The sequence below is a fragment of the Sylvia atricapilla genome, chromosome 3, assembly GCF_009819655.1.
Source record: "Sylvia atricapilla isolate bSylAtr1 chromosome 3, bSylAtr1.pri, whole genome shotgun sequence".
Lineage (NCBI taxonomy): Eukaryota > Metazoa > Chordata > Aves > Passeriformes > Sylviidae > Sylvia > Sylvia atricapilla.
The window spans coordinates 48,560,729-48,583,857 of NC_089142.1; the positions used below are offsets into that span (position 1 = coordinate 48,560,729).

General features: G+C 37.4%; 1 protein-coding gene and 1 long non-coding RNA gene across 3 annotated transcripts in view; both read left to right on the plus strand.

The window, feature by feature from the left end:
• LOC136359053 (uncharacterized) overlaps window positions 1–23,129 on the plus strand; it is a 945,479-nt gene that overhangs the window by 431,323 nt on the left and 491,027 nt on the right. The window lies entirely within an intron of this gene.
• The window catches only part of RFX6 (regulatory factor X6), a 32,868-nt gene that overhangs the window by 7,909 nt on the left and 1,830 nt on the right, over window positions 1–23,129 (plus strand). Inside the window, exons 5-17 of the mRNA XM_066314327.1 lie at window positions 2,402–2,479; window positions 5,044–5,071; window positions 8,272–8,379; window positions 10,678–10,755; window positions 10,849–10,962; window positions 13,008–13,057; window positions 13,475–13,634; window positions 15,061–15,205; window positions 16,580–16,689; window positions 19,011–19,128; window positions 20,227–20,349; window positions 21,627–21,830; window positions 22,348–22,857. Coding sequence (XP_066170424.1) covers window positions 2,402–2,479; window positions 5,044–5,071; window positions 8,272–8,379; window positions 10,678–10,755; window positions 10,849–10,962; window positions 13,008–13,057; window positions 13,475–13,634; window positions 15,061–15,205; window positions 16,580–16,689; window positions 19,011–19,128; window positions 20,227–20,349; window positions 21,627–21,830; window positions 22,348–22,857 — 1,826 coding nt within the window. The remainder of the gene's footprint in view (window positions 1–2,401; window positions 2,480–5,043; window positions 5,072–8,271; window positions 8,380–10,677; window positions 10,756–10,848; window positions 10,963–13,007; window positions 13,058–13,474; window positions 13,635–15,060; window positions 15,206–16,579; window positions 16,690–19,010; window positions 19,129–20,226; window positions 20,350–21,626; window positions 21,831–22,347; window positions 22,858–23,129) is intronic.

Genomic DNA, 23,129 nt, shown 5'->3' on the forward strand with positions numbered 1-23,129 from the left:
AATAAATAGCAAAATACAAATGCGCTTTACATCCACATAAAAATATGCACATAAAGAGACAAAAGGAAGGCGCTTGAAGATGTAGGTTAAAGATGTCCATGTTCCTGGTATAGGTATACTACTCTCAAAAGGGAGCCCAAAATAAGCTGTTCAACTAATGGCTTGCAAGGGAATAATAATCTTGCCACCCTGTTACTCAATGGAGTATGCCAGATAAAGCTTGAAAAGTAAAATTATATTTTTAATAGTTTCTGTGTTGTGAATAGGAAGTTCTTTTTCAGCAGTAAAAATTCAACTACACATTACTGAAGAAAAACAGAATGATACCTGCTGTGCTTGTAATACAACAGAATATATACTGAAAATATCTATTCTCTACATGACAAGATGTCTCAGTGATAAATTCTGATATCCTAGGACATTCCAGCAGGAGAAAGTATATTGCCTACCACTGGATGCTTAAGCATCTAAATCATACAACAATTCCCGTTCCTTGCCCATATGTATTGATATTGAATTGGATGTAGAATAATCTAGATATCGAGTCATAACTTTGTAAAGAAGTAATGCTTTTCCTTGCTCTAGCCCACTCCTACCTTAACTGGAGGGAATGCCAAATTTATGGTGAAAGTGTGAAAGTTATTATTTTAGAATTTAAAAAATGGCATGTGATTGAAGCTGGGAGATTTGAGCATTTGGAATGAGATGTGGGCAACTGCTTACTTACATGGCCCATGACAAATGGGCAGATAACATTGTTAAAGAAGCAGTCACGACTCTCACCTTTTGCAATGTAAAGACTAAGGGAGTGCTAATATTTCAAAGAATCCATACATGTGTATTTTCCATACCTCTTGTGTCACAATAAGAAAAGAGGGGAGACACTTTTGGCTTTCCTAGGGGTTGGCAGGTGCCACAGTGTGATCTAGCAGCATTAAGTACACTCGCCAGTTTCAGGAAAGCAGTAAAAGCAATGGTGCCACTTTCTGCCGTGTTTCTTGGCTGTAAAATTCTGAATGCACACAACAGACTGCCCAGAAACAGAAAAACAATTTCAGCTGAGATTGTCAAAGCTACCTAGGCTAGGCAAATATATCATCCTAATGAACATTTTCTTAGGGATAATTTGTATCTAATGCCTTTAACAAGCTTTGTAAATATAAAGCACGTGAGGATTTTGTTCTTACCTGTGACAGTTCCCTACAAGAACAAACAAAATATTGTGATTTTTTTCTTTTTAATGGTCATCACCAGGAACAGCAGAGATGAGATGAGATTAACTCTTTTGTTAATGTGTTCTATGAACTATTTTCTGGGGGGTTGTGTCTTAAGAATGCATTTCTTCAAGCTTTTGGGGAATTTCAGTGGAATCAATGCAATATGTTGCAAAGTGCTCTTTGAAGCAGCTCAGTTAAACCAGCTGCCATGGTATCTTGAAGCTAATTTTAGTAAAAAGCAAATTAACCTTTCTGTTCTATCCATAGCATTCTTATGCAAATTTGGTTTAACACAATCGGTTTTTAAATCTGTTGAGTGGAATTTATAAGACAGGGCCTATCAACTGTGATAGATGAACTCGGGCAAACTTTGCTATGATTGGTACGGAAAGAGCTGCCCCCAGCTTGCTCTCCTGCCCTTCTCTCAGAGGTCACTTATTTTCTAGCAAAATCAGTGGAAAGCAGTAAGTAGCTACTGCACAGCCAGATGTCTTAGCACCAGCCCAACCTTTTTTTGCAGCCTTAGTATCTTTGGTTAAGGTGTTGGGTGTGAGCAAAGCCTGAGCAATAGGCATCTTTCTGTTTTCAATCTCTATTTGGGAGCAGTAATCTCCAGGAGAGCAACAAGGGAGACAAATGTGCATGAGAAGTGCTTAAATGGCTTAATAATTTAGAGTTAGTCAGCTTACAACCTGACAGAAGAATGAATGAATGACATACTATCATTATTAGTCATAGGACATTGAACACTAAGTTATAAGGTGTGCTGGCAAGCTATTTTCAGCTGAGGAAGGCTCTGAGGGACTGTCTAAATGTAATGGTGGCAAGTGAACCAAATAGATCACATCCAGCACCCTTTCAAACAAATGAAGTAAAGAGAGACAGAAGGTATACTAGGGAAAAGAGATGTAACATGTTTCTGGATTTTCTGTCTAGCTACATTCTTCTAGTAAGAGAGAAAGTGTTTTAATTTTAACCCTTGAATTTTGGATCAAATCATGACAATACTCTTTTCTATGAGATTAGATTTTTGTTCCGTGTCAGTGAAAGGAATTGTTAGACCCTGTTCAGAAAAGTTTTCAGAAAGCATTTAAAATCAGTCTGACAGCTTGCCTTACTTTCAGTTTGGCAGCTTGATTTATTTGACATGTTATTCATAAACACTTGTCTTTTTTTTCCTTCAGGTATCACTATTATGGAATTGGCATTAAAGAAAGCAGTGCATATTACCACTCTGTGTATTCTGGAAAGGGCTTAACAAGGTAAAATAACTTCTGAGACTTAATCAGTCAAGTTATAACTATAACCTTCCCTTAGGAAGGTAATATGTAGGACCTGAATTTTTGTTTCTACCAGAACTAGAATTGCTGCTTATCTCAGTGTTTAAAAGGTTGGTTTCTATATTTTGCAAGTATCTTCCAGTTTGACCCCACCACAGTCAGTGTAGAGCTGTCAACTTTTAACAGCAGAACATTTGTTCAAGTTTCTATGAGGGAGCAAAATGCCATTTCCAGAACACTTGTCTGATTTTGTTTGCCTGTGTGTCACCCTGTGAGTTCTTTCCCCAGGATAGCTTTCCATTATGAAACGTCTGGAGAATGGTGTGAAGCTGGCACCTGTGGGGCAGGAGGGAGGGGTCAGTGTAGATTAATATTTACAGGTTCTTTGACTGGCTAATATCAGTTTAAACCTAACCCAGGAAGCTCTAATTATATTTATTTAAGGGACAGCTAGCAGGATCAATACGTTACGATAGCTGCCTGTTGGTTTGCCAAAGATTAATAGTTGGTAAAACAAATGTCTCTGTTCACATATGGCTTGAATGACGGCTTTCATTGTCTGTGGCAGTGTACCTGGATAAGTGGGACTCTGAGAAAGGAAAGGAATAAATGAGTTTATAATCACACATAGAAAATTCGACTGGTGGCAGATTTAGGTTATATCCAAAGAGACATTTTCCAAACAGTAAGACAAGTGTAAAAATTGAAGGTAATGCTGCCAATGATGCATAAAAACGGAGGGTTCTCTCTACAGCAATACTTACGGTGTAATAGATTAGAATATTCTGTTTCTTTGTCTGGTGTGTGTCCAGAGCTCTGCAGGTGTTGCTGGCACACAGTGTATTTTTCTTTCATGATACAGAATTATCTTGAACAAATTGTTCATTTTGTTGACTAAAAGACAGTCATTTTCATTTAAAAGAATACAATAACTCTTACTCCTCAGCTTTATATCAGGCAGGCATAACCTAGTAGCAATGAGTGCAAAGAAAGTAGAGGTTCTGCAAAATTCCCCAAGGCTGGATTTCTCAAAGTATACACTTTCATAAAGATGGCATAGATACTCTCTTAAGATTTTCAGAACTACTCACTAGATTCACTAATTAGGAACTTTTTCTTTGTGTTAGGACCTGTGCTGTCCTGTATGAGATGTTAAATTTTCAAGGTCCAGCAGTTCAACTGCCTCCCTATCTGAATTAAAGCAGAAGCTCAGACACTCATTTTGCACAGTCCGGCCCATCACAGCAGCTGGATTTTTCTGTGTGAAGAGAATGATGCAGTAGCCTGGGGTTAAGAACAAGCTTCTGGATAATGAAAGAATCAGGCAGTGTAGGGATTCAAAACTCCCAATTCCTGGTTGCATACAGTGATCCATACATCTGCCCTTTATGTCCCTTTCTAGTTGTGGAGGCTCTGGAAGAGCAGTGCTAGCAGATGCTGCCTCACATTTTTGCTGTACATGCAGTGTACGTTTTGCTGAACATGTGGAAATCCAGAGTCTAAAACAAATACATCTAGCCTTGAAGTTAATTAGATCCACATTGTAATTACCTGAGTGATGCCTTCATTTATACTTAACTATCAACATGCAAGGGAACTGTCTAGGTAACATATGCTGGACTGTCATGTGATGGGAACTGTCAGGCACCTGTGCTAGGCCTGGGCAGGAGGAATTCCACAACTGCTCAGCCTCTGGATTTCTGAGAGTGTCTCAGAGAGCAGGAAACAGCCAGAGAGCATCTCAACAGCAGGAAACAATGATATTGCCACTAATAATTACAAGACTTCATATTGCCCACAGTATCTTATCAGTTGGCAGCTAGTGGCACAGGAAATAACAATAATCAAACAACATTTATCATTATACTGATCCATTAGAATCGCTATTATTACACATTCTCTACTTTAGTAGTTATAATTTAAAATGTTCTCTCTGGTTTCTGCACTGAAGGGTTGTCTGATAGTCCAATGACTTCATCGGGAATCTCCCAATTGGACTTTTAATACGGCATTCACTATACTGCAACACATCTTTGATGGTTAAAGAAACTTTTATCTCAGAAATGTATTTAATTGCATCAAAGTAGTACTGTAGTCAAAAAGAATGGGAAATCACTATGATTTCTTAATTTTTCCAAGAAATGTCAGCTCTATTAATAACTGTTTTTATAACTAGTTTCCTTATAAAGACATTATGGACTTGCACCTATGCTACCCTTTTGCTATTTGTGAAATGGGAAATATCCAAACAAGAATGTGAAACTGGATTTTATATTTTAGTGTTTAGTCAGTGGTATTAATATTCATGCTTTATAAGACATCAGTGGGTCTCCTGGGTATTTCCTGGATACTGGGTTATCCCCAGATATTTGAAAATCAGTGGAAGAAGTTAAGAAAAAGGACCATTAAAAAACCTGTAACAACCTGTAAAAACCTGTAATTGCATTTGGAAAAGTGTGATAATTTTTCTAATAGATCATACGTATACATAACCTCTACAAATGTTCTGCCTAGGAAAAAATAATCAAATGTGTTTACTTTCAAAGGTTCTCTGGAAGCAAGCTAAAGAATGAGGTAAGTGCTATAATCTGCTTCCTTTTACTTCTGTTACAATACAAATATTATGTGACCTGTGGTTTCCTTCACATTTATTTCTTTGAAAATTACAACATTGTTTTTCATTAAATTTTTGACTGCATAACCTTTTTTAACAAAGCTGAGTATTAGCTAATCTAAATATTCCAACTCAAATAAGGTCGGAAAACACCTTTTAGGGTTCCCATTGCAATCAAGTTACCCATAACCATATATAAGCAAAGGACCAAGCTCTGGCTTTATTTTTTTACATGTTATTTTTGCAGGAGGGCTTTTTCAGAATGTCATATGTCTGACTGGAAGCTGAAAAGAATTTTTTTTTTAAATGAACTGAAATTTGTGCCTCCTAGTCAGTATTGCCTTTCTCTATTTTTTGCTCTTCATGACATTGTGTTATTGTGTCTTTTTGCTGCTTTTACTCGCTGGATAGGACAAACAGCAGCTTTGAGTAACTTCTTATCAGCCTTATAGCCTTCCACTGTACTTGTTATGATTTGAATATCTTTAGAGTAAAATAAATCATAAAGTCTTAAAAATGCTATGTTTCAATTCCTATTGGAAATGTCTCTTCTGATGCACCCTACAACCGTATCTGGTTTGTTGCTTTTTGTTCTCCAGCGCACCACAACTCTACGTTTTCACTACTGTGTACTATGGTATAGTCACTGTCATTCTGGTCATATTTATAGTAGGAAATTATGGATTATTGTGCATTAAAGGTTAATGCTCACAGTATTTTTATTTGGTACTGAGTTCAACTGGCATAGAATATCTTGCATCCATATTATTAAACTCCTGAACCTGCAAAGGACATAGGGACATCTCTGCCACATTGCCATGAAGAAATATCTCTAATGTGCAGTACATGTTGAAATATGACTGGAGGTGTTTGGGATACTGCTAATTGGCATGGGCCAAAAGAATGCCAGAGGCCATTCTGAGTAATATTGTTCTAGTATTGCCTGGGAATGTTTCCTGACACCATTTAGTTTACTAGACTAAATATACCTTCTGTGATCAACTGATACACAGTAAGCCCTTCCCCTTTTTCATTTCTAGATAAGCAAGTCCTAGCTGATAGCAGACATTTTTATTGGTCCCTGAGAATGTAGTTTTGCCCTATTTTTTTTCATCCCCCTTATTACCATTATCTCAAAGCCATCCATGTCTTTCTACATGACCTCTTGGTCTTCCTCTATTGATGATTTCATTAGCTCATGTCAACCAGTTTAATCTATGAAATGCTCAGTCAGATCAGCCCCAAGTCTGATCTTTGGGAATTTTCACTTCAATCCCTTTTCAACACAGTAGTTTCCTTGTCAACACAACTTGTTAGCATTTCAGCTAGAGTCAGTTTCTTAAGTATTTTTACATTCTTTTCTAATCCCCACTCTCACCAGCATAACTGATCATTTCCCGTGGTGACACCATGTCAAGTATTTTAGTGAGGTTCAGATAGATTAGATCTGTTGCATTTTCCCTGTTCAGATAATTGGCTATCTTATCAAAAAAAGATAATGCTATGCCATGGGATATCCCCAACATATTCTGAGCACTAATGAAAAATTCATTCGTTCAGAGTTTTGTGATGGAATATATCTCGTTCCTTTGGCATATCTGTTCCTTTGGATGGATATTTTCTTCCATCTCTGATGTGGCATTCCCAGTCTGCCTTGGAAGTGACAACCTCACAAATGTCTCTTGTTTCTGACCCAAAATTCCTTTTTTCTCCCAGAAAAAAATGTTCAGAGATAAGTCAGATAAGAGAAAGGGCACATCATTGTAAGTTCTTGATTGTCTGGCTCAGTATTGTCTGAAATTATTGAGTCAAGTCTTAAGAGAAAAAAAGTCTTTCATGGTCAAAACTGAATTATAATAATCTCAGTGTACTGAAATGTTAGCATTATATTTTCATTAGTGTAAACAGGTGGTAGATATGTCCTTTCTCGTTTGCTTGAAATTAGGTATTGCAAAAAGATTCACAACAATTGCATAAGGTGTAATTCTCAGTAGGAACATAAAGACATTGAAAAGATGTTAAAGCACTGATTGTCTAAATATACTGAGTAAATGGCATTTGAATGAACACTTATTGAGTGCCAGGGACACTGTTTACTTCTGGTATGTTTTATCACATTTTCTAGTATTCTCTCTGTAGGGGGAGATATCAGCAAATTCTTTTATCTAAACCAGTTAGTGCACCATTAGAGTCTGCATGGTTAATTAGGCAGATAATATTACTGTCATTATCTTAATGTTAAATGGCCATTAGAAACAGATGGCATTAAATTGAAAGGGCAAGTGGCAGCAGGTTAAAATATTAAGCCTAGAACTGAGGCAGAGTCATATAAGTCCATTAGCAAGGTAAAAAACATTGCAGATTATCTTCTTAAACCTCCCACCACCATCACTGCCTTTTTAAAATGAACGAATCCCTTTTAATCAGAGCTTTTAATATATTTCATGGGTAATTGCATAATAAAATCATTAAGATTACTCCTGCTAAAAAAAAAACCACAACCCGCCTTATACTGATAGGCAATTACAACACTGCAAAAGTATTGACATGAAAAAGTACTAATGTTTCTAAATTTCTACAATTTCTTTTACTTTGAACGTTTTATGTATTTGAATAGTAGATAGCACAGGGAAAAATAGTTTATACATCATATGTATGCTTTTAGTTTTTTGCTGCCTGTTCTGTCAGACATATCACACTATAAAATAGGGCTATGTTTATGTTGAATAAGTCAATTACAGCTATGGTTTTCTGAATTCAGTAACTTAGAGAATTTCACTTGAAACTGACCTTCAATGATTGAGTCAACATTTACAGAAAAAGGCTAATTTGCACACTTTTACACTATATGTTGCACTATATACCTTCCATTCCCACTTCAGTGAAATCTACCTGTAGGCAAAGGGGTAGGAAATTATACAGCATTTGAGACCTTATGAGTGTTCAGTGGAGTTTAAATATAGATACATATTTAATAACCTTCATGACCTGGGGTCCAGATCTGGATCAGCATCAGCATTTTTGAAGGATTGTCAGAATGCAAGTATTGCGTAACCTTGAGAGATTCAGAAAATAATATACAAGTTTAGTGTGAAGTTTTGATTTGAGATGAAACAGTATTAGCGGTTCCAATGTTCCTGTTTGTTCCCTTCCATTTCAGGGTGGTTTTACTCGTAAATATTCTCTGAGTTCCAAAACTGGAACACTTCTCCCAGAGTTTCCAAGTGCTCAACACCTTTTGCTTCAAGGGTGCATTTCTAAAGACAAGGTAAAAAGTGAGCTCCTTCTCTTCTGTCTTAGAGATCAAAAATTTGCCACAGAATGTTTCTTCATATCTTAGCCTTTGAGGTATTGACATGAAAGAGACAGAAATATCCATAATCAAACAGAGGTGACTGATTTATAGAGGGGGCAAACCTTTACTAACACCGATTAACTGGCTTTCCAAGGAAAGGTGGTTGAATTATTTACCTATTAACTGACCCACTATTTTACAAACTGATGGTATGTAAGACGGGGAGAGCAAAACAAACAAATAACTGAGAGTTGTATTCTTTACAAATGCCTTTGGATTTAAGGTAAATTTTCTTCTGATTAGAACAGAACAAATAATTCACAACAAATAATTGAATTTTACTCTCATTAATTGTTTGGAAAACAACTGAAAATCTGAACATGTTTGAGTTATTTTAAAATTACTTAAATCATTCCTCAGACCAATACTTGGTGTTACTTATCCTAAGGATAACTCTTCAGTTGGAAGTATCTCTCATGTTTTATATCTTTGACTCTTTGCCTGTTAGGTCTGTTATTTCTTGTCACCTTATAAGCTGCTACACTGTGCTAGAAATCCTTTGACAGACATTTTGAACTTTTCTATTTAGTCTTCAGTGCAGGTGATAATGATGACTAGTTTGAGACGGTACTTTAAAACCTTTTGTTTTGCGAGCCCCTCCTCCTAAGCTTGCTCTGAGAAAGTAGTGAAGCCTAGGATTCCTGTAGGGAGAAGCTAAACAAAAGGAGCCCTCTTAGCTGGAAATCTTACCGTTCCTAAAGAAAGCACAAGAACTGCTATACTCAGCAGTGTGCACCACATGCTTCTATAGTTGCTGTCAGTGAAGTGACATCTCTCATACAGACAGCATGCCCATTAAATTTAAATCTGACAAATGTTTGATGTTCCATGAAGACCCAACACAGCAGTATAAACAAACGGATTTTGACTGCTCCAGCAATGGAGAAAAACTTACATTTCATTCTCTCTTCATTTTTGGCTCAGCAGCCTTGTGCATGACTGTCTGGGAACAGACTTACTAAGTTATGAGGAGATTGGGAAAGATGAATTTCTGTGTCTCCTGCATTCTCTTTCCTTGCTGCTTTTTCCTTATTTATTGTTCTCTTTATTTCCTGTTTTCTTTTTATATTGCCTTTTCCCTCCGTCAGCAAATCTGACCTAAGGTTATTGAAACTAAGATATTTAGGTACTCTGTTGAAGATAGCCCATACATGAAGTTTGACTCCTGCATTAAACTCTTAATGAGTTGCTTGCAACTCAGATGTCTGGAGAGTCCATAAATACAGTAGTCTGCACTAAAATAGATGGGTAATTCCTATATTTAGTATTTCTGGAGATTAACCTTTATACTTCCATCAACTCCTTTCAAAAACAATTAAAGTCTTCTTGAGTCTCACACTTTGCTATTGCTTTTCAAAGATGTGTAGTTAGAGAAGCAGCTCTGAAAGTCAGAAAGGTCTGTTTTCAAAGAAATCTGCATCCTCAACCTATTGCAATAAGATGGCACCAGGTTCATTCGAAATCTGATAGTGTTTTGCTGGAGAAGTTCATAAGCTGTGACAAACTTTCTGTGATTCAGGACCATAAGAATGGTTTGCATTTTTCCTTCCTTAAAATACTTTGCATATTTCTTGTCTTATAATTTGCTACAATTTTTTAAAATTAATTACCTTTTTCTTTTTTTTTTCAATATGGGAACACTCCATTCAGATAAAGTAGCTTGATGAGATGAAAGGGAGTTCTGCTTTTAAAAGTTCAGTTCATGTGAGGCAGTGATTAAACTTTGACCAAATGACTGGCAGCTATTTTCTCATTTGTCCAACTAGATGAGGTTTCAGAACACTCATAGACGCCTATAGTAGCCTAATGATTAACTTGCACTGCTCTTTGGGATTAATCTTAGCTTCAGGAAGGTGGATTTACTTTACCATCTGACTGACTAATCTAGCTATTGCCTTACTTCATTATCCACATTTTCACAGTGTATACAGGTTCAGATGCTACATGTCTGACCACAGAATCAGTGCTTGACTTAAATAATGACTTAAATAATGCTTGAATAGTAATGACATAAAGCTGTTGATAAAACTAGAGATGAGTGACATCCTCATCACTTCTGGATATACAGGCTGTCTATTTGTTAATATGCATTGCAATACAGTTTATATTACGTGTTTAAATACTAGCTACACAAAGCAGAAACATAGATGACTGTAGCAGTAAAGGAAAGAGTTAAGAAACTCTGTTTAATATTTCTTTCTTCCAAAACAGGTAGATACTCTTATCATGATGTACAAAACACACTGTCAGTGTGTCCTTGACAATGCAATTAATGGGAACTTTGAAGAGGTAAGTTTGTTTGAACACACACACTTGATACATATGCCTGGGAGGGCAAGAAAGCATGATTTATGTCTATGAATCTGGTTCCTATTCCTTTAGATCCAGCATTTCCTATTACATTTTTGGCAAGGAATGCCTGACCATCTTCTTCCCCTGCTTGAAAATCCTGTCATCATTGACATTTTCTGTGTCTGTGACTCAATACTGTATAAGGTAAGTTAAGAATTTAGCTACATGAATAATCTCATCCACAGTACTGCTTCTGCATCTGTAAAAAGATAGAATGACAGAATGCCATCACTGCTTTCTGCTGTAAATCAGCAAGGAAATAGCTGAAATCAAGAAACAAAATGGGCACCTATAAGAGCTGAACTCCAGTCTCAGCTCAGCTGAACACCTGAGGTGTGACCACGGGCAGCACACTAACAGTGAAACTCTGACCTGCTTGCTTGAATGTAGCTGAAAGAAATGCTCATGTGCTCTCTGACAAGGCTGACTAAGGTAATCCTGGATGAAAACTGAAGCCTTGTTTTCACTGAAAAGATTATTGTAATTTCTACCAGAAAAGCGAGTCTGTGGTGCACCGGAAAGGTGATTCCACATGCCAGTCTGCTGCTCACAGGTTATGTCAGGCCACGGTTTCATGTTACTAAGCTGGAATAATGCTTAATGGTTAAGACATTCTTGCCCCTCCTGCTGGCTACCTTTCATTTCTATTCCCCTGCTGCTAGATGTACCAGCAAAAGTACTACACTCTAAACTGGTCTGGGTTTAAAAAAAAAATTTAAGGAATACTTGTTACACAGAGTTTTTGTACCTTATGAATTCTTTGATCTAGCTCATAGCATAACCACATAAATAGATGAAACTAAGTGACCCTTAGGAGTGTTGCAAGGTCAGGAATAAGTTACAGAGTGCTGGGAAAAAAACCAAATAATGCCACAAAAGTTTTCTGAGTTTTTCATTTGGAAAGTCAGATCAGATGATTATTTAGTAGATGCAAAGTACTTCAAGTTGCTCTGATAGGACATGCCATAGAAATAGAAAAGGATTCTCATATAAGCGACTCTCTAACAAATTCCATATCACATATTGATAAGAAGAAATAACTATTGGCTTAATAGTAAATACCAACCAGTCAAAGCAAAAGACTTCAAGCTTTTTAGCTCTGATGCCTTATTGTAATCTGTCTTTCTTACTGGACAAGAACATAGGGGAGAAATCCAGAAAAGATGAAAATATGTATTTCTTAGGAGCATGTAAAGCTGTAAAATAAGAAGTGCTTTAGTTAGCATAGTAATTAAAATAGCAATAGCAAAGGTAATTAGCATCAAATTACTGCCCAGGAGATGGGTCATTTACTTGTAGAGATTATAATGTACCTTGAGTTTATGAGGTTTTTCCTACTCTAAATGTGTTGTCTCAATAGATTCAATATTAACTTTTTTTATGATAGATTTAATGTGACAGAAGAAGAAATACTAGAGGAGCATTAAATTATAAGTAGAATAACATTAAATCTCTCAAAAATTCATAAATTTGCTGTTGTGCCTCTTCTTTGTCTCTCACTATTTATTGTCTATAATCATCTTAGATATTCTTGACATCACAGCTAACAGAAGGAAAAAGGAATTGCATCGGATTGTTAATGAACTATTTACATTAACAGAGAAAAGAGATTTCTGGAACATTCTTTAACACCTTTGTCTTCCACAGTAACATTCCCTAGGGGGCATGCCAGATGGCACAGTTTTTTGCCAGAACTGTTCCATACCATACTTAGCTACAGGGAACTCTATGGCTAAACTCTGAATGCCTGCAGTGCCATGTCCAATTTGGTAGAAAGAAGAATCAACAACATTCAAGGACTTGGGAGATGCTTGCGTATGTGCTTTACAGTGACTTGGAGATGCTAGAAAAGACAAAGTGTTTCTGCATCTCACTTCTACTGTTTTCCCTATCTTAAGACATGGGGGTAGCATGTCTTGTTTGGTTTGTTCTTCATTTTACTGTTGTGAAGATATACAATAATATAGGCAACGGGTGCTATCGAAGTATGTAAATGTCTCATATGTTCCTGTCTAATAGTGATTGGAAAAATCCAGGCATATAGCAACCTGGACAGTAAGTTGAATGACTTTATTCTCTGTAAATTTTCTGTACTTATCACTTTGCGATCTAAGTAGACAAGATAGGCATAAATGAATGAATAAATGGCCAGTGTAAGCATGATGTCATTTTCTGTTAACTTTTTGAAGGTTCTTACAGATGTACTCATCCCTGCAACAATGCAAGAAATGCCAGAAAGGTAGGTATTTGAAAACAATCATGGTACCTTCTGATTTTTAGGCACATTCCAGATAAATACCATTAATTCTGTATTCTAGAAAAATTTCGTTGCAGTATTTATGCTCATTTTTAGAACCGTAGACTATGTGTGACAAAATAGTGTCAGCTCTGAGGGCAGCTATAGAACAGCCTTAAAATATTAAATAGCATTTTAGTGTCCCAGACACTAATTTTTCCCAGAGGACATATATATCTAAATGTAGACAATGCATAGATCAATGATTGATCATTTCCTGTTTCTTTTGGTAACACCTGAGGAGGAATTTCCAGATATGTTAAGAAGTCTGTTAGCCATAGACTGAAACCAAATTATTTAAACTAATGCCAGACAAATTTTTTTGGCAATTGTCTAAATGACTTTTTGTTTCCCTTATAGTTTACTGGCAGATATAAGAAGTTTTGCAAAAAACTGGGAACAGTGGGTTGCTTCCTCTTTGGAAAATCTACCAGAAAGCCTGATAGATAAGAAATTGCCTATTGCACGAAGATTTGTTTCCTCCCTGAAACGACAGACATCATTCCTACACCTGGCACAGGTAAACAGAATAAGATTATACATTTAAAATTGTGTCAGTTGTATTCAGTGTACCTTTCTGGCTATGAGATACAATGCATTATTTTTTCAAGGTTGACCTTCAGCCATGGAAGACTTAAATTTTGGGGTTTTAACCATGAAATTAGAAAGTGACCATAAATAGATCTGACTAGAACTTCAAACTTTTGTACCAGAAAAGAGAGCAAAGACTATGGTTATAATGAACTGCCATCACAGGAACGGTTTTTCAATGAAGTGATTAAGTGGAATATATGTGTATTTTGTTTAGTACCAGATTGGAAAATACTGGATGATCTTTCTTGCTTAGCAAAGATTTGCTGCCTTGTCCATGTTGTTCTACTTCTTTTTGAGTTTTGAGTGAAAGGAAAAAATGGGAGGGACAGGTAGTTGGAGACTCTGAGACCATGTTGTTAGGATACAGGTATCTGCAATTAGGAGTCACCTCCATGTGATGGGTTTGGAGATTATCCAAAAGAATACAACACCTTTTGAAGAACTTCCTTCATGCTAGCATCTTGGACATGGAGTTGGTAGTCCTCATGAATAACTGTAAACACACCACAGATTCATCTTGACTTAGTTTTCTTTTTCATAAATACAAAAGCAGCATATGGGTGATCTTGTGAAGATAATCTGATACGAAGGCACATTAGAAGAGCATCAGGAGTCTAATGAAAGAGAAATTACCTCATCTGATCTGTGATAAATGCAGCCATGACAATAAAATAAAACATAGTAAGATTCTTCTCCGAGCAGTTTTTTGGGTGATCCTCCACCCGTTGGGTGGCCTGTATTGGTTTTGACTGGGATAGAGTTAACTTTGTTGATCATAGTATGGATCTGTATTTTGGATTTGTACTGGAAACTGTTGATAAGTCAGAGCTGTATTAGTTACAACTGAGCAGCGTGTGTCTGCTTCTTATACCACCCTGCCAGCAAGTGAGTTGGAGGTGCCCAAAAATTTGGCAGGGGACATAGCTGGGACAGCTGGCCCCAGCTGATCACAAGGATTTTCCATACCACAGATCAACAATAAAACTGGGGGAAAGTTTGGCAGGGGACCACTGCTTAGGCGTCTGGCTGGGCATTGGTCATTTGGTGGTGAGCAGAGTTTTTCATTTGCGTCACCGGTCTTTGTTGGACTATATTTTTCTCTGTTGTTTTTTGGTGTTTCTTTTAAACCTTCAAATTATTATTGTTGTTGGTTTTATTTTTATTATTTCTTTTAAAAACCAAATTAACTGTTTTTAACATAACCAACGCTTTTAAAACTAGTTTTACTTTTTTAATTGTCTCCCTATCCCTTGGCAGGGTAGAGAGTAAGTAAGTGGCTATGTGGAGCTTAGCTGCCAGCTGGGGCAAAACCACAACAGAGTCTCAGCATTTTACCTTGCTTTCTCTTGCAGATTGCTCGGCCTGCTCTTTTTGATCAGCATGTGGTGAATTCCATGGTGTCAGATATTGAAAAAGTTGATTTGAATAGTATTGGTTCTCAGGCCCTCCTTGCAGTTTCAGGGAGCACAGACTCTGATGGGGAAGTCTACAGTGAATGTAAGTCCATGGTGATATATTCGTACCATTAAAAGTCATTAATTCTTTCATTCCATGCCAAAGCAGTCTACTTGGACTGACTGAGACAGGGCACTCATAGACTCTGCATTCTCTAAGCTAGTCTACCATAAACTTCAGTAGGTTAAGAAAACCAATTGCTTGCCCTAGCATGTCCTACTAGAAAAGATGCTTGTGCTGGAAAGTCATCCTAACTAGATGACTTTAAATGGTTGCTGAAAAATACATTTACCTGTCAATTGCAAATCTCTTTTGAAACTTGGTCTTAATTATATGGGGATATTGCACAGATCAGTTCTTGAAAGATTTGTCCAAAATTCCATTTCATTATGGCTTAATGTAATAGATCTTTGAACTTGTTTACTTTTTTTTTTTAATTAATCATATTTTCTTCTGAAAGTGGAGTTTTAAAAATATATGTAATTTTCTATTTAGTGTAGCAGCTATTTTCGTACACAGAATAAAGTGAAGTATAAATTTTGAGGTAGTTGATTTTCATATACGTTGTTGAAAAATAGATATAGCCATTTTCTGTATTAAAAAGGGAACTTTGTCATAAGTCATGTTGATCAGAGTTTCAAGAGCTGAAAGGAATAGCAATATGTCATCCTGTAAATATTATTACTTTGATTATGAGAGTTTGTTCTCTTTAATGATTCACAATCCTATTCACATTTTCATTTGAGTTGCGCCTTTCCTACTTTTTTTATGTAGGGTTGCTTTTTTGGTGTGGTTTTTTTGTTTGTTTGTGGGGTTTTTTTTGTTGATAGTTTTTTTGTTTTGTTTTGGTTTTGGTGTTTTGTTTTGTTTGTAGTTTTTTTTTCTTTTTTTTGATTGGTTGATTTTTGGGGGGTTTGTTTGTTTGTTTGTCTTGGTCTTCTTTCACACTGGTTAAAAAAATAGGAATAATTAGTCATTCAGGCCCTTTTTTGAAAATGGGAATTGAGGAGATTAACTTTATATCCTATTGTGAGAAACTTGTAAAATATAAAGGAAATATAAGACACTGCAAATCTGCCACAGTACAGAGAAAGCTTTACTAGTAAATGTAGTATTAGAAAAGTTTTTAAGATTGAATCTGCAAAAGAATGAAAAATAAAATATTCTTCTTTTGCTTTATTTTCTTACAAAACTTCATTGTCTTACAACCTTTATCATTGTAATGCTTAAGTAATTAAAATATATGTGTGTGATGGATGTGTGTGTGCTTGCTTTGCTGGGGAATTACTTATTTCTTCACTGCTCTAATTCTTTGATTTTCCTTTCCACGCTACAATATTGTCATATGGCTGGTGAGTGGCTTTTTCTCATGTTCAGAGTAGAGTGCGATGATATGTTCTCCTTTTTACATGGTAGATGACTCTATTACAGTGTTCCAAGAACTGAAGGACCTTCTAAAGAAGAATGCCACTGTGGAATCATTTATTGAATGGTTGGATACTGTGGTTGAGCAAAGGGTTATCAAGGTACCTTTCAAATGTTCTGCCTGACTTCAGACCAAATCCTACTCTGCTTGCTCTTTATGCAGTCCTACTGGTTTTTCACAAGGAATTTTCATCTCTGCTCCTATCTCCTTACTGTGACAGGGAAGTTTGTCATTTGGTGTCAAAGATTCCAGTGATATTCAAATTAATCATGCTGAGTGGTCTTTTATGTGTGACAAACTAGGAAGTATTGTAACTATAACACTAAAGTTAGCGCTTTCACAAACTGTACATGACAGAAACCCTCCCACCTTATGTGTGCCTGCAGAATCACAGGGGGATTGCCCTGAGTAGGGCGAGGAGAAGTTGTTTCTTAGAAGAGCAATTCTCTCTTCCATGGCATTTGGGTGGTGTATGTTACTGCAGCAGGAGAATTGAGAAATAACTAGCCTTCTGAAGGATTTCCATGTTTCAAGATGGAAGATACAGTTTTGTAGCTTTCTACAGTGCTTAACACAGTAATTGATGGTTTTGATGGGATTTCCCTGCCCACCTTCAATTACCAAGATGCATTACAACTATTTTATATGCATGTAGTTATGTAGGGATTAATAAACTACAGCTCAGAACAAAAGGAAGGATTTTGACTTATAGCTAAGTAAAAGATATTTACCCAGTTTGTGACTCTAATGACTGTAAGCTAGTAGAATAAGATGTTAGATATTGTTGGCTAATAGCTGAACACTGGTCTTCTCATCAGACTTTTTAAATCTGAAAATGCAATATCTTGTTCATCATTTTAGGTGGGATGTTGATATGGATGGATGCAAAAGGATGAGACAGTCCAGTTAGCATCAACTGGCTAGCAGTAGAGAGACTGTCACTTATAGGAAAACCATAGGCATGCCCTTTTTCCTTTCTTCACCTGCTTTCCCAAATTTCAATGAGGGCAGTGATAGTTTCTTTGGTTTTAAGGTACTCTGAGTTTCCTAAAAATTGCTGACATGTGAGCAGCACAGTGAGGAACTTTGGATGACTCAGGGCAGCAAAGCCAAAGCAAGTCCTCACATACACAGAAATCTTCCTAGGCAAAAAAATCCCATTGAAGCTGAGTAATATCAGTTTATTTTAGACTGAAGTGATTATGGTCTCAATTTCATTCTATAATTTCAGAAAACAATTCCTGATAAACAAGTCAGGCAGAAAAGGTGAAGCAATTTTCCATTCAGCATCTGCTATGTGTTACCATATTGCTAAAGCTAACAGGTATAGTTCCTAGCATTGTTTTCTTATACTTAAGGGAAGAAGTACCAACAAGTTTTGATATGAAGCTAGGTCGACTTGAGCAGAAGCTAATCATTTACAGAACATGTAATCCCTCCACTGCTGTCTGCCTTCTGTTCGTGCTAAAGTGTGGCTTACTGTCAAACTCAAACAACAGCTTCTTTCTGCTTGCTGTTTGAGAAAGTAACAGGGCATATGTTACCACAGGAACAAATCCCTGCCAGAGCAAAGTGACTGTATGAAATGAGCAGTATGAAAAGCATCACTTTGATCATCATGATAGTAACATGCTATGCTGTAAGAGAAATTCTGACCAATATTATACAGATTAAATTAAAAAACAAAGACTAATTTCTATTCACTGTTTTTATGGAATAACAATGCCAGAGGATGGGAGCTCCCTTCCCTTCCCTTCCCTTCCCTTCCCTTCCCTTCCCTTCCCTTCCCTTCCCTTCCCTTCCCTTCCCTTCCCTTCCCTTCCCTTCCCTTCCCTTCCCTTCCCTTCCCTTCCCTTCCCTTCCCTTCCCTTCCCTTCCCTTCCCTTCCCTTCCCTTCCCTTCCCTTCCCTTCCCTTCCCTTCCCTTCCCTTCCCTTCCCTTCCCTTCCCTTCCCTTCCCTTCCCTTCCCTTCCCTTCCCTTCCCTTCCCTTCCCTTCCCTGCCCTGCCCTGCCCTGCCCTGCCCTGCCCTGCCCTGCCCTGCCCTGCCCTGCCCTGCCCTGCCCTGCCCTTCCCTTCCCTTCCCTTCCCTTCCCTCCCTGTATAGATATAGAACACTTGACACCTTTAATACTAGAATATAGAATAATTTATGTACCATCATGGACTAAGCAGTAAGCAGTTTTCTTCATCCTACATTGACAGACAACATTCTATGGTTGCACTGGAAAGAGGGAAGGCTGCTCTGTTTTACCAAGTTAGGTCACACAGCAGGGAGATAGTTTGAATCAGGCAGCTTGATTCACTCTGCCACATCAGCCTGAGTCAAGGACTCCTTGAACTCTCAAGGGTATTTAATTCTTCTGTCCTGTTGACAGAAAGCAAGTGAGCATACTTAACTTTATTTTACTGTTCTCTTTCAGGCAAGCAAGCAAAATGGGAGGTCTTTAAAGAAGAGAGCTCAGGACTTCCTTCTGAAATGGAGCTTTTTTGGTGCTCGAGTGATGCATAACCTAACCCTAAACAACGCGTCAAGTTTTGGTACCTGAGCTTTGTAAAAACACTTGCATTTTGTACATATATGTTAAGCACTTACCAGCTTTCCACCATTTCCTGTGCTGAGGAGCCTACCCTAATATGAAAATTTTTTGATCAAAGCCACAAATACTGTGTGGTGTATTTTTCTAAGCGATATTTCACAGTAAATGCCGGCAATATTTTGCTGTTGATCTGTGTCACAGATCAACGTGTTTGTTTTTGAAAGGTATTTTTTTCTTTTGAATTGCTGTTTTGATATTGGTTTGACATTTAAATGCTAGAAACTTTGTTTGTTTTAATATAGCAATGACTGCATATCTCAGTATAAGAGACAAATTATTTAAATTATTGGTTTTACCTGTGGGTCAGTTTGGTAAAAAAAGCACTATTGTACGTAAGTTCTTGTGCATGGTATGTTTTAATAAAAGCAAAAGGAATTTGGCAGTCACCACACACTTAATTCTGGAATCAGAAGATGATCAATTTAACAGTGTTTGTGGCTTTTAAAAATTAAGGCTCACACATGCATCTTTAGGAATGTTTGCATTTTTAGGAACACTCAGAAAGAACATTATATAAGAGAGAAGATGGCAGAACAAGTGAAACAAACTCCAGTATGTTATTTCATATGTTTAGGCATAGGTACATTGTTATCTAAAATTCAGAGGGTATTTGAATTGACTGTAGGGACACATACATTTTTTAATGTGATATATCCTTGAAATAAGGTCAAACACTTTACCAGTTATTGTCTGGTTATTTAGCACAAGGCAAACAGAAATAGAGCAGAGGCATTCTAGCAGACTTCAGCCTTATCTAGTTCCACTGTGTGCTCTCTTCAAGTATAAAGCATGTCTCACTTTCATCAGTATTTTTCTTTGATGTAATTAGTGGTCAAATAGCCTACAGGACAGTAAACAATTGAGCTAGGTGGGCCAGTGCAAAGAGAGATTAGAGCTAGAAGTTAGGCACTATTCCTTGTTGGTCTTGCCAGGTCATTTAAAGTCCACAATTATTTGTTTGTTTCACTGGCTTCTTGCGGAGTGGTGAGAGATGGTCACAAAGATAACTCAGCTACTCTCTCTCTTTCTGCTCCAAAAGGTTCTTTTCATTTGATCCGCATGTTACTGGATGAGTACATCCTGCTTGCCATGGAGACACAGTTCAACAATGACAAAGAACAAGAACTCCAGAATCTACTGGACAAATACATGAAGAATTTAGGTAACTAGAGCTTGGTTCTTTTGCATGTACTCTGGTATGTTTCAAAATTGTTGTATTTGTTTAAGCAGAAGCAAGTTTACTGTGTTCTCCTGAAGGTGTGGTTATGTGCAACATTGTCAAATTCACCTGAAAAGTTTGTGACCACTCACTCAGGAATTCATTCCCACCTTCTTGCCACAATTCACTTTATAACATTTTGTTGAAAAGTAGTAAGGATCACTGAAATTATCTTGGATGCAGCAAAGACTTGTAGGTACATCTGAAGGGCCATGAACTGAAGTGTGAAAAGAGGTATAAGTAGCAAAAAGGGCAGGAATTCCTAGTCCAGTTTTTCCCCAAAGTTTAAATATGTAATTACAGCTTGAATTAGGAATCTATTAAATGTTACCAAAGTGCAAATATCCCTTCAGTGTTGGAACCCAACTTTGGAACCCTGTTTACCATGGGTAAATTTACCCATTTACCCTGTTTACTGTGGCTGAATTATTACTATGTGGAAGAGAAATAAAATTATTTGAAAACAGTATCCTTAACATTTCCAGTCTACAAGGCTCCTTCAAAGGTAGACCGTTTGGAATTATTCCAGGTCCTTTGCTATAAAAAATGAAGATTGATTAGGATCAACTTCTAGTCCAAGTTAATCCTTAAAAATCCAGTGAAACTTCAGAAACTTGCAGAATTTTTTTTTTATTAGCATTAGCACTGGCTAATCCTTAACTTTTTGGTTGTTGTTACTCTAAATCTGCACTTTGCTACAAGAAATGTGCATTGAATTTGTCTGACAGTAGATGCTGCACTTCTTTCAATTCAGCCTCCAGAAGAAAAACTTGTCCTGTGTGACAGTTGCCTTATCCTTGTGTATTTAGGTGAAGTACTTGAAACCATAAGGTAAAATCATGGTTTCCTCTGAAGAACAGCAAAAGTGTCTTCATCAACAGTCTGCAAAAAGCTGAAGAACTCTTGATATAACAAATTCTTTTCACTAGGTATAAATATGAAAAGAGAGTTCAAGCATTCTAAAGTTGCCATTGTTAATTTTTTGGGATGAAATGTCAATCCTGATTCACTCTTAATTGTCTTTCTTGTCTTCTTTCTTGTCTTCATTGCTGACATTTACTTCAAGGGAATGAATCGGATTCGTACGTTCACTATGATGGCTTCAGTAAGGGGCTGATACTGAGTGATGTAGATCTGTGGTGAGGGAAAATGATACAAAAAGAATTTATGTGCAGTGAGGATATATAACAGCCAACAAGGGTTTTCATTTTCCCTTTCAGATGCAAGCAAAGCCACCTTCACTGCATCACCAAGCTCTTGCTTCCTAGCAAATCGCAACAAAGCCGCTCCTCTGCCCAGTGACACTTCAGTCAAAAACGAGTGCCCAGGAGAGCAAACCTATTTGTCAGCTGGCCAGCCCAGTGGTGCACCTTCTGATCTGAACCCCTTCAGCACAGGAGATGGGGAGAGTATGCAGCTGACAGGTGTGTATCAGCTCTTCCAGCTTCCCCTTCCCTATTTTGCTTGTTAGTCTTTCAGTTCATGGTAGTGTTGCTGTAGGAGGAGGAAACCACATGCATTTATGAAGACCTCTAGTAAACAACATTTCATGAGCTCACCTTCTGTGGTGATTTACAGAAGTCAGCAATAGTAATTACCCTGCCAACAATAATTCCTCTTGGAAAAATGGTAAAACTATCTCAGAACTCTTGGCTTGGTGAGGTTCTTGTGAGGAGAGAATGAACAGTAAACATGGAGCACATAAGGATTTTAACTGTTAGACATTCCCACTGAATGTGGGATATTGAAGCTGGAGAATGAAAGGGGGAAGCTTTATAGCCTGAAGCCATGAAATAAAAGCTGTGAAATATATAGGTGGGGGCCAGTGCATACCTTTTGTGGAGGTTTCATGTGGTAATCTGCACTTCATTAGAGGGTTTATGTCTTAACAGCAGTACTGAGGTATGGACACTAATCACAGTTAATGTTTATTTATTCCAGATCAAATGGAGCTGTCTGAAAGCACTGGTCACCTCATGACTCCCCCCATTTCACCAGCCATGATCAGCCGAGGAAGTGTTATCAACCAGGGGCCAATGGCTGTGAGACCTCCCAGTGTAGGTCCCATGTTATCGACACATTCACAGTGCTCTTCCTACTCAGAACCGCTTTATCAGACTTTGTCACAGACTAATCAGAATTACTATGGAAACAATTCCAATTACCAGGCTATGTTCAGGACACAGGCCCATTCCACTTCAGGAGTTTATGACCACAGAGCAGAGCCCAGCCGATTCAACGCCTTGAGTGAACAGCAGTTCTCCAGAGACTACTTCAGCAACAGTTGTGCCGTGTCTCCCTACAATGCCAGATCCCCTTCCAGCTATGGTCCTTCCAGCATGTCTCAGGACACACACAATATGCAGTTTCTGAATACCGGGAGTTTCAATTTCTTGAACAACTCAGTATCTGCATGTCCAGGAGCAGCTTATCCTGCTAATGCTTCCAACGGTATTAATACATATTTTCTTCTTCTGTTTCTCTTTCATTGCTGGAGTAAAATGCTTTTTCTCTGTGGAAGATGTATTTCAGCTTTTATTTATACATTCCTGGTTTCCACTTCTCTGATAACACACAGAAATCATAAAGCAGCTTAATAAGCTGCTTAACAGTTTATTTTCCTCTGGTGAATCCTCAGTTGACCTCAAATGCATCTGCTACTCTATGCAAATCTTCCTTTGGTATCATCACCATATCTTGCACAAAGGAAGCAAAACTAGGAT